We start from the raw sequence: 16,073 nt of genomic DNA, 5'->3' as shown, positions 1-16,073 counted from the left end.
ACAGAAAACCAAGCCAAACTAGCTGCGTTAGGCAGGATCATGCAGAACCCTCAGTAAAATAGTTTTCATTGCATGGGTTACTCAGATTTATGTATTTATTTGTTCATTTTTCTATTTGCTGTGGAATCAGCTTGATACTAGAAAAGTTTCTAACAATGTTTTGAGATAGTGTGTAGTACATGCTTCTACAAGTTTGACATTTATGCAAAAATTATTCAATACAACTTTGCATCTGATTTCTCAATCTAAAAATAAGTAGAAGGCACCTGGATATAGAATTCCCATGTCACACTTGACCCCAGTTCACCTCAGTTTTGAGGAGATCTTCTTCATTGCTCCCCTTTTAGGTAGTAAGAGAGTACATGGAGTAACTAATAATTGATATTCCAAATAACATCATGAAATTTATCTTTATTCCATATGTGAGCTAAAAGAAACTAACCTCAGTGCTTATCATAGTTAACCTCAGCCACTTTTACCCTCAGTAGCACTGAAAGTTTTAAGACCCTCTCTGTTTCAGTTGAGTAATAATGATAAAAGAAACCTGTGTTAAGTGGAAATTACACTGAGCGCTGCTAATGGGGGAGGGAGAAAAGGAGCAAAGCACTGGGCACATGCTGTGCTTCATTAAGTAGTGAGAGGCCAACTTGACATCATCTCACTGAAAAGAAATTTGTTCATTAGTTTATGCTGGAGTAATAGTAACAGGATCCATAATATCTGTGTCAGTGGGGAAGGTACTGGTTGTGTATTTCCTTGTCATGCAGGTTTTCTTTCCTACAACCGTCATCCCATAGGCTCATGTCAAATTTTGCACAACTGGATTAAATACTTGTTATCTTGATATCTGTCTATATTTATTAGTGATACGCATGATGGTAAATACTTTTTTTTTTAAATGACAACAGGCCATAAATTGGTTTTATTCAAATGGACAGTAGCAGATTTGCAATGTAGGTTTCTGACTACAATTTTTAATATAGAACAGGGGATTTCTAAACTTGCCTAAAACTGCTTTAAGATTACTCATCCTTCTTATGTATGCTAAAAGAGTTAAGGAAATGCCATCAGAGGAAAGATTGATTTAACATTATTAAAGATTTTGTTTTGCAAAGTGAAAATAAGTTACAGTATAGGAACAGTGTAATGCTGTCCAAGAGGAAAGAAACTATTCCCTCTCGGTGCCTCTTCACACACAGCCGTTGTGTTCGGTCTCTGCAGCTGAGTACCCGGAAGCTGTGTCAATGCTAGGAAAAAAAATGGGGCTTTACTGCGCAACTGAGACCAGCTTGCACAGAATATCCCGCCCTCTATGCTAAATTTCCTGTCCTCAAAAATGAAGAAGCTTTGTCCAAGTTACCTACTATGTGTTACCTAGTGACCATGAATGCTGCCAGCACTGTTTATTAAGCAGTGCAGATACAGCTGTAATGTTCTGGCCCAAGAGGGAGCAGTCACACTGCAAAACCCTGAATCATCCTGTCCTCTGCAGTGCAGCACTCCTCCAGATATATCTGTAAGAGTCCAGGAGCTTATCTTGTTCTCTGCACTACAATAAACAGGTTTTTGTTCCAGAAAATTGTGGGAGATCTGGACTGTACTTCCAGGATGTGGAGAGAATTATTGAAATGCTGGGATTATTTACTCCGTGACCTCACAGCAAAGAACACGTTATAAATGTTTGTATCTGTTAGGTTAGCAGCTGAAGTTTTAAATACCATTCAGCTTAAGCTCAAGAGAGTTTTGTGTTTAGATCCACTAAGGGTTCACAGCAATGCCTGAGTAAAGCTCTGAGTAATTCAGGAGTGAAGACATCTGCATCAGAAATCCTGTACTTTCCAGTAGGATTAAGAAGTAGCGTGGTGTAACCTCTCCAGGATAAGGCATACATCCACTTAATGGGGATCACTGTAGATTTCGTGTATGGCTGTCTAAATCAAAGTCTAGTGAATCTCCAAGTACTTTATACTTTGATATTGTGAGTGTGTGCTGTTGACAGTTTGTGGACATTATCAATCATGTGCCATTGTTATAGCCACGTCTTCCCCAGCAGGACTTCTTCCAAGGCATAAAGGTCAGTGTTTCTTGCTGAAGGCACCACCAATGCCACCCAGCATTTTACCCCTCATCTCCAAAGTGCTAGTGTTTTGGAATGCACTGTTCCTTTCCTTCCTTTCCTTTCCTGTAGTGAAATCACCCATCCGTGTTCAATGACATAAGATTAAATCTATCTGTGAGCCAGTGCCATTTTACCCAATCCCTTAAGGTGACAGGTAAAATAGAGTTCGTATTTTACCAAAAGCATTTTTTTACTCTTCATGACTTCATTCAGTTTTCTGAATCTTGTACCAGTCTTCAAAGTTTCCCTTAGAGAAAAGGTATAATCCTGAATCCTTGGGCTTTACTTGGGTTGATAAAATCTTAAACTGTATTTCCTAGGCAGAAAAATCCTCAGGTTCTCACCTGTCTCCTGTATGTTTACCTTAGTAAAATACTGTTACCCATCCAGTTGCAAGGAAAAATTAATCTGCTGGAATTTTGTTGGGTAGCCTCATTAAGCTGCAATATTTGAAAATTATACATGTTCAGATTTAAAAACTAGAGGGTTTTGATTTTGTAGGCTGCATGTGGATGCTGTTATGTTTCATTTTTATTTAAATCCAACTTAAATAGTGATAAAATGCCAAAAGAATTGTCTTTAATACTGTCTTTCTTTGATCTAGGACCTCTTGGGTTTACATGGGTTAAACATTACTGCACTTACGATAAAGGAACGAAAACATTTACAATGAGTATAGCTGAAACAAAATCTGGTGGAAAAGTGGTGAGTTGCACAAACATGAACACATATATGAACTGTATATTCCATCTTTTACTATAAGCATTCAGAAACTGTTAAAAAATGGTGAACAAAGCATAAAGCTGCTTTCATGTATGAAGCAGTGCATGTCTTATACATAACAGGTATTTTTTAATATTTCATTTTCTTTTATAACATATATAAACTACATATTAAATAACTATAATAATGTGATGGTTGCAAATGCATAGGAAATCACTCACATTTACACAGAATCATTGAATAGATGAGGTTTGGAAGAGAGCTCCGGAGATCATCTAGTTTAATTTCCATGCTAAATGCTGGGTCGACCAGAGCAGGTTAGCAAGGTCCAGTTAGGTTTTAGATATCGCCAAGGATGGAGACGCCACAGCCTCTGTGGGCGTTCTATTTCTGTGTTTGTCCACCGTAAAAAAGATTTTTCTTAAGTTAAATGGATTTGCTGGTGTTTTAGTTTGTGCCCGTTGCCTCTTGTCCTTTTACTGAGCACCACTGAGAAGAATCTGATTCAGTCTTTGGTTTTGGTTGAAAGGGACATTAAAAATAATCTAGTTCTAACCTCCCTAAATTATCTAGTTCCAACCACCCTGACATGAGCAGGGACACCTTCCACAAGACCAGGTTGCTTCAGGTTGCTGCTCTTTAGTCCTTCCCATCAGATATTTATAGATAAATCACTGATATGATCCCCCTTCTCCAGGCTGACAAGTCCCAGCTCTTGCTGAGACTCTCCCTTATATGGAGGATGCTCCAAGTCCTTAATCACCTTGGTGCCCCTTCGTTGGACTTGCTCCAATACATCTGGTCTCTGTTGTACTGAGGAGCCCAGCACCAGACTCAGCACTCCAGATGTGTCTTACCAGTGCTGAGCAAAGGGGAAGGATCACCTCCCTCCACCTGCTTGCAATGCTCTGCCTGATGCATCCCAGTAAGCTACTGGCATTTGTTGTTGTAAGGACACATTGCTGGCTCATTGTCAGCTTGTTGCCCACCAGGACCTGTAGGTCCTTTTCTGCCAAGCTGTTTTCCATCCGGTCATCCCCAGCCTGTCCTGTTGCCTTGGGTTATTCCTCCCTAGGGGCAGGACTGGGCATTTCCCTGTGTTGAGCTTCGAGGAAGTCCCTTTCTGCACATTTCTCTGTGTGGCAGTACACCTATCTGATCTGTCAGTCATTTCTTCCAGTTTTGTATCATCTGCAAATCTGCATTCTGTCTCATCGTCCAGGTCACTGATGAAGATGTTAGTATTGGCCTCAGTGTTGTCCCCTGGACCACAACACTAGTGACTGACCTCCAGCTGGACTTCCACTGTGAGCTCAGCAGTTCAGCCAGTTTTCAGTTCAACTCACCATCTAGTTATCCAGCCCATGCTTCACCAGTTTGTCTAGAAGAATGTGGTAGGAAACATCCTGTTGTAGTAGGATGTAGAGTTGAAAGCCTGACTGAAGTTAACATGGATGATACTCATGGTTTTTCCCTCATTCACTGAGCCATCCATCACATTGTAGAGGGCTATCAGGTTGGTCCTGCATGTTCTCCCGTTCACTAAATCCATGGTGACTACTTCCAGTCACCTTTCTGTCCTTAATATGTTTGAAAATTCTTTCCAGAATTATTTACTCCATCACCTTGCCAGGGACCAAGGTGATGCTGACTGGCCTATAGTTCCCCATATCCTTCTCCTTGCTCTTCTTGAAGATAGGACTGACATTTGCTTTCTCCCGTTTCTCAGAAATTCCCCTCATTGCATCATCCTGTCCAGCATTGTAGAGTGGCCTCACAGTGATGGTAGCCAGAACTAGAACTTAGTCAGCTTTATTTTTTAGAAATCTTTTTATCTACATGTGAGAGTCAACAGGATTATGTGATATTCATTGTAGCATGTAACATATAATCATGTTATATATGCAGATATTTGTGAAGTTTTGAATGTAGGGATTTTTCTGAAATATAACTCAATAAATAACAAATATGTGACAGAAAGTTAGTAACTGTCCTTTATATACAGAGAAATTATTATATATGTTCCTAAATAATTTTAAACCCCTATCTTAAGGCATATTCTTTGGGACTGTTCATACAGTTAAATACAAGATGTGAAGCCAAAGTATATCAGCATACTGCCTATGCTAATTTTATTTTGTTTTGTTTTGTTTTGTTTTACAGAATGGCCTTGTTACAAGCTCACCAGAAATATTCAAGCTAAAATCTTGCATCAGGAGAAAGACAGATTCGATTGACAAACGTTTCTGTTTTGATATTGAAGTATTTGAGAGGTTTGAATTTTTTTCATTGTGTTAACAAATTGAATATAATTTAAAATAGAATCACTTACAACAGATATATAATAATTACTCCTGTAAGAAGAACACTTATTTATCAATCTGCTTGTACCCAGACAAACCAGGCTTTCAAAAGTTAGTACTTGTTTGTTCAAGCTTGTTTTTCTAACAAAATTCACTACATTGCCTATGAGTTGTCTTAACTACATTATGTTTGCATGCAGATACAAGACGGATTCTTACAAACATGTAGCACAACTGACTGCTTTCTTTTATAAATAAATCATAAATATTTTTATAAATACTTATTAATAAGCATACTCTGTACCAATCTGTTTCTTTTGGACATGTATGATAGCACATCATTTTTCTTTTTTGAAAATTACTATTACAATCTTTTTTTACTTTTTCTTGGATGTTATAAAAGATGGATGAAAACAGCTTTTCTACATTTGAAGTATACGTACACAGTACTTTGTAAAAGTTGTTTTTTTTTTTCAAACTTGGGAATAAAGGGAAATACTGAAAGAGTTTTTCCCTTACAATATGATATATTAACTGACTTTTGTAGTTGTTTTCTTAAGAAATACTTTATGGCTATTACTGTCATTTTAAATTCCATTCAGAATTGCTGCTTTTACATGATAATTTTGAAGCTACTTTGGTACTTTCAAATATAATACATTATTTTTCTAAAATAGACTTCTGACTGAGTTCAGGTTTAAGAAATAGAAATCTGATATGAACAAATATTGAGACTAATTGGTCTCTTGAAAGCTCCTAAGTTTGAATTGACAGGTTAAGTTTGAAATTGGTAGTTATTTCTCTCTAGGTAGAATTGCATTTATTAGGCACATCTGTGGCTGTACTACTGCAATGTAATCATAGGCGAGTGTTGTCCCTTCTCTCTCCCTTACTCTACTGGGACAGCTACACACAACAAGAAGTTCTATCTGCAGTTCTCAAACTCTCAATAATGAGAGGCACTTTTTACATATTAATTACTCCTTTTGGACATTTCAATTAATTACTAATGTGCATGGCCTGTAAATTAACAGCATTCTGGAAACTTCGACGGAAGAGTGAAAGGGGAGCAGAATACCAAGTTACTTAGTCATTGTTGTAAGGATATACCCTCACAGGCTGATAGAAAGTTCAGTTTTCCAATTGATTTGGTATTCAGCAGGGAAGTAGTGAATTTTTGTACAAGTCAGCAGAGGAGATAAGTAGACAACAAAATACCTAGAAATATTTGGTGGAAGTTCATATACAAGGGCAACAGTCATCTCTTCTGGTTGTCATGTTGGTAGAACTTGGATTTCCCCTAAGAAAAAGAAGATGCAGGGCCCTCGTTACTGATGTCAGTAATGACTAAGAATGTGAGTGAGTTCATATAAATACAAACATAGCACTGCAATATTGAGGATTCAAAAAGACTGTGATAATTATTACATCTGAACTAATTTTAAATTGAAGACTTAATATTCTTTGCTCAGAGTAGAATATTGGACGTTACCTGCAAGAATACAGAAAGACTTTAAAAGATATTTATAAAAGATAAGTTTCCTTAGTAACATGAGGGTATGACTCTTCATGATGAAAGAGCTCTTTTTAAAATTATACAGCTACACCAGTCTTCAAAATTATGTTGCAAGATTTTATGGGTAACTTCTGTCTCCAAACACCTTATCCACAGAGCTAATTCTCTCCTTGCATTATGATATGCAACTTTGTATGAAGCATTAGATGAAATATTATTGTAATATCAAAAGTGTGTTTCACCTTGAATGTAATTTTAATTTCTGAGAAATTACCAGAAATTTCAGTAACTAGAGAGTAAGTTAGTTCAAAATGTACTTGTACCTTGGGCTTCTTTTGGTTTTTTGAGGATACTAATATTCAAGGATTATAGTCTTTAGATATTTTAGTGTTAAAACATGCTATACAATGAATGCAAACTTGGCCAACAAGTGAAATCAGAAATCGGGTATCTCTAAAGTTGAAGTAAAATGACACTCAGAAATTTCTGTCTTTTCTGTACATGCTGACCAAGGGACTGTAAGTATAAATGGATTTTTCCAACTGAACTATTAAGCAGTATTCACGATAGAAAGAATAAACAAAAATCAGTTTCTCTTTCTAAAACATTTTTGATAGAAAAATTCCTAGGTAAGACGCTGTGGGTAGGTAGCAAGATGGAATATTAAAATGAAAATAAACTTAGACTTCACATCTTAATGTAGATTAACTGTATCTTTTTACACTTCTGGTAGTAGACAGCAAACAAAATACTCAGCTTGGCATTTTTATGTATAAGGGCAGGGCTTGCTTCTCCTTGAACGGTTTGGTATATGTGTATGAACACATATTTTGTGTTGTCCAGTAGCTTTCTTACGTGCTTTTTAAATACAAGGTGACAATATAGGTCTTTTGGAGGAGGTGGGAAAGGATTATGGGTTTTTGGTGGAAAATTTCAACGGTGGAAGGTGAATACCTAGTAAAAACTGTAGTGTCCTTTATTTGTGAACCTACAACAGAAAAGAGACAGTTTTAGATAACCTGCTGAAAGTTATGAGCAGAGATACACTACACTGGTGTGGGAGCAGGACTTTTTAAAATGGACTGTGTTATGGGCATTCTGTGTTGGCAAATCAGTGAATTAATTTCAAAACGTTTCTTAAGGGACTCATTTGACTATGATTCCCTCATCCCTTCTCTGGTTCCCGTGACTCTTTTTCTATGCAGCATCAAAGCTTTATCAACAGAGAGGATATGCCACATTTTTAACTTCTATCATAGTGGTTAGAGCACAGTCAGCAGAAGGAGTGGGTTTTTTTAAATCCTCTCAAATAAGAATTCTCCCACCATGACAGTACTCAGGTCAATTGATTTTACATCTCCATACTTCAGATACTATCTCAAAGCACTCTTTTTAGGCAACCATTCCAGGATACATTTCTTTTGAACGACTGGGATGTCTACTTTGGGTTACGGTGACTTTTAGCTTAAAAGTACCTACTTCTCTTCATTTTCTATGAAAGGAATGTAGATAACCAGCTCAGGAATCAAATTGAGCTGATGTATCTTGGGTTGTAGCACTTAGGATTAGACATCTAAAATTACGTGTTACACTGCCAAACTTTTATAAAAAGACCTGTTTTTAAATCTAGATCAAAGTTATGTCAAAAGCCACTTTCTTTAACTTCTCTGTCTTTTATGCATTCACTTTGTGTCAATATGTGATTGGATTATGACTTTGGATACTGTTTGAGAAAAAGAAATCAGTAACTTCAGTGTGTGTATATGTTTTTGGCAGACCTGGAATCATCACACTGCAAGCTTTTTCAGAATCCAACCGAAAACTTTGGCTCGAAGCTATGGATGGAAAGGAACCAGTAAGGATACTTTTTCATTTTCTTTTCTTTTTAATTTTGTGGCACACATATTAAAGAAAGAAGCTAATATGCATTTCAGATACTCTGGCAAGTACAGTTCTGTTCTTTGCGAGACACTTGCAAATACATAGTGAAGATAGGTACAAAGTAGAAAAGAACTACTAGTGAACTTAATCCTTTCTTTATATATTATTTTCACAGAATCACAGAACGTTAGGGATTGGAAGGGACCTCAAAAGATCATCTAGTCCAATCCCCCTGCCGGAGCAGGAACACCTAGATGAGGTTGCACAGGAAGGCGTCCAGGCGGGTTTTGAATGTCTCCAGAGAAGGAGACTCCACAACCTCTCTGGGCAGCCTGGTCCAGTGCTCTGTCACCCTCACTGAGAAGAAGTTTCTTCTCAAATTTAAGTGGAACCTCCTGTGTTCCAGTTTGTGTCTGTTACCCCTTGTCTTATCATTGTTTGTCACCGAGAAGAGCCTGGCTCCATCCTCATGACACTCACCCTTTAAATATTTATAAACATGATTGAGGTCTCCCCTCAGTCTCCTCTTCTGCAAACTAAAGAGACCCAGCTCCCTCAGCCTTTCCGCATAAGGGAGATGCTCCACTCCCTTAATCATCTTTGTAGCCCTACATTGGACTCTCTCCAGCAGTTCCCTGTCCTTCTTGAACTGAGGGGCCCAGAACTGGACACAATATTCCAGATGTGGTCTCACCAGGGCAATGTTTATGTTATATAATAATAATAATAATAAACATATTTTATGTTAGAATAGTTAATGTTTAAGTAATATGATAGCATATTGTCTAATAGGATTCATAGTTCATATAACAATTTTGAAGTGGTAGTTTCTGCACTAGTAAAGAAAAAATATCTTTTGGGCAGCTTCATGGTGTAAACAATTAGCACTGTCTTGAAAGCCACTGCAGAGACCATAAAAATGTGTTGAAAGCTAATAACGGACAGGCTTGTCTGAGATTTCTTCCCACTATTAATCTGCTCTTAACGTAGTCACTGAATGGGGGTGATGCCAGACCTGTAACCAACGGGGAAAAAAATGGTTGATCAGTGTTATGAGATAGATGAGTGTTTTTACAAGCTTCTTGCTTGACTGAAACAGTACAGAAGTAAGATCAGTAGCTGTACTGAAATTTAACCCATTTGAAGTTGGCAAATCTGACTTTTAACATATTTTAGGTGCCCATAAATTTAGTGCAATTCAATCCCTAGTCAGTCTAGAATCTCAAGGCCAGACTGAATGGGTTTCTGGGACACATCGCGCTGGCTCTCTGCCTTCTCCCCAGCACTGAAGAAGGTCAGCTGTGTAAAACTGCAAACACAACCATAACACGGGGTTGTTTCCCCCTTCGCCTGCTCAGATCCTAGAGCCTAGGGGCCCTTAACTTGGGTGAGTGCTGGGTAACCATCAAGAGGAGCTGAAAGGCAAGGTTAGCTTTCCCCTAGCAGCAAGCTAACACACAGCAGCTAGCTTAAGAACTACCAAGAAACATGACAATAAAGAATTTAAAGCACAAACATTGACATGTTGTGGGTTTTTTTTACAGATCTACACACTGCCAGCCATTATTAGCAAGAAGGAAGAAAGTAAGTGCTTTATTTATACAGTTACCCAGTCTTGCTATATTTCTGTAATGTCCTGGTTTCTAGATATGTGTGTGTGAGATTAATAATCCTACATTTTCTTTCTATTGCTATGAAATATCTGTTTGTTGGATTACATGATTGGGTTACACGAAAGCACTTCATAAGCTATGTAAACTTTGAGAAAACCTTCAGCTTTTGTATTACTATCAAACATAAATTGGAAGAAAATTTGATTGGCTCCAAAGTTACAATATATTTAACAAATAAAGTAAAAAGTTGTTATCAGTAGTCTGTATAGCTAGATGTAAATATAAACCAGTGTGTTGAAATAATATCCCTATATGGATCAAATCTTTTTGGTTTTATGTGTATATGCACCTATTACATATACACTGAGTAATAAAACTAGTATATTTAAAGATACCATGAGATTTATGTGTATAATTTATTAACACTATGTTAATACATACATGTTATTAACATAATATTATATTAACACGAATACATAAAAATAAATTGTATGCATGCATGTCTGTATCTTAGAGAGAGATGTATCAGCTGTGGACATATATCTTCATAGAGGGTATATTTGAGACTCTGGAAATCTAACATTTAAGGCACTACCTTAGTGATTTTATACAATGGTGTTTATTCTAATGGTGACAAATTTGTTGTTTTATGATCTTTATTTAGCTAGTTAGAGCAGTGAGCATTGAAGATACAAGAATTAATGACAAATACAATCACTTGAAATAAGCTCACTAATTAAAGTCAATAGCAAAGTTTGTTTTTATAGGTTACAGTTTTATGAGCAGTTATGTGCCTGTGCGAGGTACAAACCAACAAATGTATTCTGTTAATATTGTAGGTCCTGAACAATTAAAAGTGTTTTCCTCAACAGAGGGAAAGGAGTAAAGGAATCTGCTTTTAAAACAAGCTTTCCACTGTAGGTGTAGAGAGGGTACTGATTTCTGAGAAAGACAGTAGAATATTCTGCTTCTAATGATATGCTGATGATTAGAAAGTTGGAATTTGTGTGTTAAGGATATATCTACAAGAATACTATTACAGAATAAGTATCGTAATCTTGTGGATAGATGTGTATCAGTCCTTCTTGACTCACATATGAATGTGGCTAAACACAGATTTTGTGTATTGTTAAGACAGAAAAGAATTACTTTTTTTTCTTCTTTTTATAGTGTTCTTAAATGAAGCAGGTTTCAACTTTGTGAGGAAATGTATTCATGCTGTAGAAACAAGAGGTGTGTATTAAATCACAGATTATGTATTAGATTATTATGAGTATTTTTTCTCAGCTATTACTTTCATTAATTCTACATGTTTTACAACTGTGCTTTGGAGCATGTCCATCATTTGGTTTGTACTTTCCTTATTTTATCTGTGTGCTTTACACTTAAAACTGTTGCCACAAGTTCCAGCAACAGTTCTTAACATATCCTTTAAGTGAGTATTTAAACATTGTCTGTAATTTTATGTTGTTTAGACAGCATAATACACCATTGCATACATCTTCAGTCATTAATTTGTGTGCATCAAATTGTGGCTTTTCATGGTAAAACTGTAAGGAGTCTCAGCTCCCAGCTTTTGTTTCTGGCATGAAACCTGAAGACCAAAAAGTGGCATAAATACTCTCTGCTGTAACATCTTTTTTTTGCAAAACATAACTCGTATCATGTTATTCACAAGTTTTGCACATGGTTTATTGATTTTTGAAAAATGTTTAGAAACTCATTTTTGGTAGTGGGAATGTACAAAAAGAAAATAATAATCAGTCTACTGATGAGGTGGTATCTTGCAACTCACAGCAAGTTTTTAATTATCCCCTTTCAAATGAAGAGGTATGGCCATGTCGTCTTCCATAAAAAGAGGTAACCTTTTCCTGTCCGTGCCCTGAGCTGTCAGTACACAACTCTCTGCTAATCCAAAAGCTGTGTGGTCTCTGTGCAACACTGAACCCAACATGAATTCAGTTTCTCAGGTGACAACATTATGTAGCTTTTGAATCATTGTTCACTCAGATCTTGCATTTTTTTCTTGGGGAAAAAAGTTTCAAAATAAAACACCTAGGTTATCTGAGATCAGAATTTGGAATGTTGTTTTCAAAGGAAAAGTGGGCAATTTTTAAATAGTAAGACCTGAAGTGGGAAGAAGGGAAGACTTTTAAATCCTGCTGATTTTAAAAGGCAGTTAAAAGCAATAAAATTATCATCACTGGAATACTGAAATACTGTATTGTGAATGTCACACTTTAAACATTATTTGTTGTTAGTATCTGTGTTATTTAAAAGAACCTAACAATTGAAACTTATGACTCAATTATGACTGTCTATTTTGCATGGGGATCCATGCATAACATATAAATACTCAATTGCAGTGTTGCAACAGTGTACAGTATATGTTTTTATTTTGAATACAATTGTTATTTCTCCTATGAATCGCAAACAAATCATAATTGGAAGGGATGGTGGTCTAAGCAAATACAGATGCATAGTAATTCCACTGAAGTCCACATAGGATAAACTTGTTGATGTGTAATGTGCTTTAAGATTGCTTTGGGGTCTTATTTTCACTTTTTCCAACCATCTCCTTGTTGTTTGCTCATATGGGCCATTTCTGTGCAAAAGGGTTCTGTTAATGTAAAATTATGATTAGTGTAAGGTATAGTGTGGATTCAGTGGAATGCATTTGTTAATGTCCCAGAATAGAATTCAGTAGAGTAAAGCAGTACTCAAGAATGTAACTGTACATTTTTCCATAAATACATTTAGATGTTTTGAAAACATACACCAAGGATGCGTCAGTACATATTGAAATAACCATATATTCATTATTTTCATTGTGTTTGTTTTCCCAATGTAGGTATTACAATTCTGGGGCTATATAGAATAGGAGGTGTAAACTCCAAGGTGCAGAAGCTGATGAATACCATATTTTGTAAGTATCAGAAGTGAACCTTTGTCAGTGTGCAGCATGCGTGCTGTGGTCCCCTTTGCCTTAACTGCTGTGCTCAGAAGAGTGTGTCTTAATATTTACAATTTTGTATGTGCATTTACTGCCACTAAATTGAGTTTGCAATCTTAAAATGAATGATCCATCTAACTAGTTTCTTCTGTGCATTACTATTCAGTTTCTGCATGCAATCATTGATATACATGAGCAAATTACTGATAAAATACATTTCGTCATTTCGCTTTACACTTCTATTTATTAGTATCTATTTGGCATACTTCAGAAGTGTTCCAAAGCTTAGTTCTGTAACACAGTATAACTCAGTTTAATAGACAGTTGCAGTCTTTCGCTTTTCTTGCTAATTTGGCTCTCAGATGCCTGTGTTTGAATGTCAAAGCCAAATGCGTTGGTACTTGAGCTAACTTTACACTTTGATACAGTGCATTTATTTAATGTTTACAAGTACTAAATATGAGAGATCAATTCATTTCTATTAATACTTTTGCAGAGATTAAAAGTTTCAAATTTATCAGATTGGTAATTAATCTGGCTAAAATGTAATCACATGAGCTAAATGACTTACCGGTTAGCTTCTGGTTTGAGGTTTTTTTTTTTAGTTAGTATCTTAGTCAAACTATAACACAATCATAATTGAAATTTCTACCAGCCCCTAAATCTCCTCCTGATATGGATATTGATATGGAACTTTGGGACAATAAAACAATAACAAGCGGACTCAAAAACTACCTCAGGTAAGTATGATGCTACACAAATCTCAGTATTCCTTTTCTGGCCCATTAGTCTTTTGCTTATTAATATCATATTACATTTCTTGTACCCATTAGCATGTTAATAACTGAGTATATTTTTATCTTGCCTAATATCCCTGTGATTTTGTGTAATAATAAATCTAACATTTGTCACGCTTTCTGCCTTATTAAGATAGTCATGCCTTGTATAGCCCTACATTTGGCAGAATTTAATTAATTGCATGTTTTTATTTAAATTTTTTTACATTAACCACAAAGCATGTCGCGCTCAGTCTTTCTTTTCTGAATCCCTTAAGCTGTGTACCATGAGGTTGCTTTTCACCATTGTTGGAGCAGAATAAAAGTCTCTGCAAAAGCATAGGTTTTCATCCTATGCTGTTGGTGTCTTCACAAACACAATATTCTTCACCACACTATCATTTTCTCTTAAAATTTTTGCTAATAAGAGGCAGAATTTTCAAGAATTATGGTACTTCAAGATAACTCAGGTTTGGGTCTCAATATATAACATTCAAAAGAAATACAATAAAAAGCATCAAATCCAGATGGTGGTTGTTCTATGCCTTCTAAAAATTTGGATTTCCTAAACTGGTCACCTAACAAAGGGCAGCATCAGAAATCCCTATTCACTCTGGAAAATATGCCTAGGATTTTTAGTACAATGCTCATGTAAATTTCATGGAAAAGACTGGCTTTGATGGAAGAAATTTATGATACATCTTCAGAAGCACAAATCATTGTAGATACTGTATTTGTGAAATTAGAACAAGAGCAGTAGCTGTGTGCTTGTGCTATAAGGCTAGTCACAGTCTGCCTTTCAGAGGCTGACTCTTGCAGGATATCCCATATCAGAATTTCACTCCCAAAGTTCATAATGGTTTTACCTTTCTTGGGCAAAAGATTGCTTCTGCAGCCCATGTTCTGCAGCTGTATTTATTCCTGTTCTACAGTATGGAAGCCAGAAAACAGCGAGTCTCTGTGCTGAAGTCAATGACAGCAGTGCTTCCCTTATTAACTTACATGGTGACACCGATTCAACTCAAAGATTTTCAGACTATGTACATGACATACCAATATACATTATGCAGATGTTGAGGGCTATCAAAATCACACCTATAAAACTTAAAAAGACTTTGAGTAGTGCGGGTCTTTTTATTTTTTTTTAATATTTTTTTTTACAACCAGGTGTCTTTCAGAACCACTGATGACTTTCAGGCTGCACAAAGATTTCATTGTTGCTGTTAGTAAGTAAAGTAATAAATACACTTTTGTGAATGTAATATTATTTCTAACCCGTAATCTCCTCAGTTACTATCCTTATTTTTCTCCTTGGTCTGTTATTCAGTGATCCAGCCATGGATCCAAGTTCTTCCATGTCACTGTATGTGACAGCACAGTGCCAAATTAAAGCCCTCAAAACAGAAGTAACACTAGATAAAGCTGTTCAGTGGTTTGTTCTGATCTTTTTAGAGGTTCTGTGTGACTGTTTTCTGCATGAAATGTTGAACCTTGATTTATATGTTTATTTGTTTTATACAGGCCAATAATTCTATTATAACATTCATCCCTCTCATCCAAGGATCTTTATTTTCCCAGTTTGCCTTGAGAAATTGGATGGGGTGATAATTATCTCCTTTATGAATGAAGTAAGATGCAGAGATAATAAGATTGTTTTTCTAACTACTCCAATTTAGAATTTCAAGTTATTTCTCCATTTACTCTTACTTTGATAAAAGGCACTCAAGAATTTTAGATGTTTTAAAAATCAAGAGGTACAATCTCGGATTTCACTGAGGTGGCACATATGGTCAAAATTGCCACAAATTGCATTGGTTCCAGTATCAGTGATAACAGCTTTTGGCGAGTTCCTTGAAATACAGATTTCAGAATGTTGTAATCAATATAATCAAATTGTTCTCATCATTTTAAAGGCAAATTGTGTTTGGCTTGTAGTGCATGTGTGTTTTAGTGTACAGACATTGGTGCCATTTGTAGTCACATCTTAGCAGGTGTTCTCATTTATCAACTATATTTGTTTTCTGTTTAATAGAGTCAGATGATCAGAACTACAGAGTTGAGGCAGTGCATGCGCTTGTGCACAAGTTACCAGAGAAGAATAGAGAGATGCTGGACATCCTTATCAAGCACTTGGTCAAGTAATACTTTTTGATTTTTATTTTTTCATGTTATTGTAAGATGTGATTATT

At 36.1% G+C, this 16,073-nt stretch overlaps 1 protein-coding gene across 1 annotated transcript in view; it reads left to right on the top strand.

Moving 5' to 3' along the window:
- Positions 1-16,073, top strand: part of ARHGAP42 (Rho GTPase activating protein 42) — a gene marked incomplete at its 5' end in the record, with an annotated part of 53,070 nt that overhangs the window by 16,939 nt on the left and 20,058 nt on the right. The window contains 9 exons of the mRNA XM_010189098.1: positions 2,724-2,824; positions 5,006-5,115; positions 8,438-8,516; positions 10,087-10,126; positions 11,326-11,388; positions 13,007-13,081; positions 13,764-13,848; positions 15,052-15,110; positions 15,917-16,022. Of these exons, the coding sequence (XP_010187400.1) occupies positions 2,724-2,824; positions 5,006-5,115; positions 8,438-8,516; positions 10,087-10,126; positions 11,326-11,388; positions 13,007-13,081; positions 13,764-13,848; positions 15,052-15,110; positions 15,917-16,022 (718 nt within the window). The remainder of the gene's footprint in view (positions 1-2,723; positions 2,825-5,005; positions 5,116-8,437; positions 8,517-10,086; positions 10,127-11,325; positions 11,389-13,006; positions 13,082-13,763; positions 13,849-15,051; positions 15,111-15,916; positions 16,023-16,073) is intronic.

This window comes from Mesitornis unicolor, unplaced genomic scaffold (genome assembly GCF_000695765.1).
Source record: "Mesitornis unicolor isolate BGI_N332 unplaced genomic scaffold, ASM69576v1 scaffold6697, whole genome shotgun sequence".
Lineage (NCBI taxonomy): Eukaryota > Metazoa > Chordata > Aves > Mesitornithiformes > Mesitornithidae > Mesitornis > Mesitornis unicolor.
The sequence above is the reverse complement of the archived record's forward strand: the minus strand, read 5'-3'. Positions and strand labels throughout refer to the sequence as shown.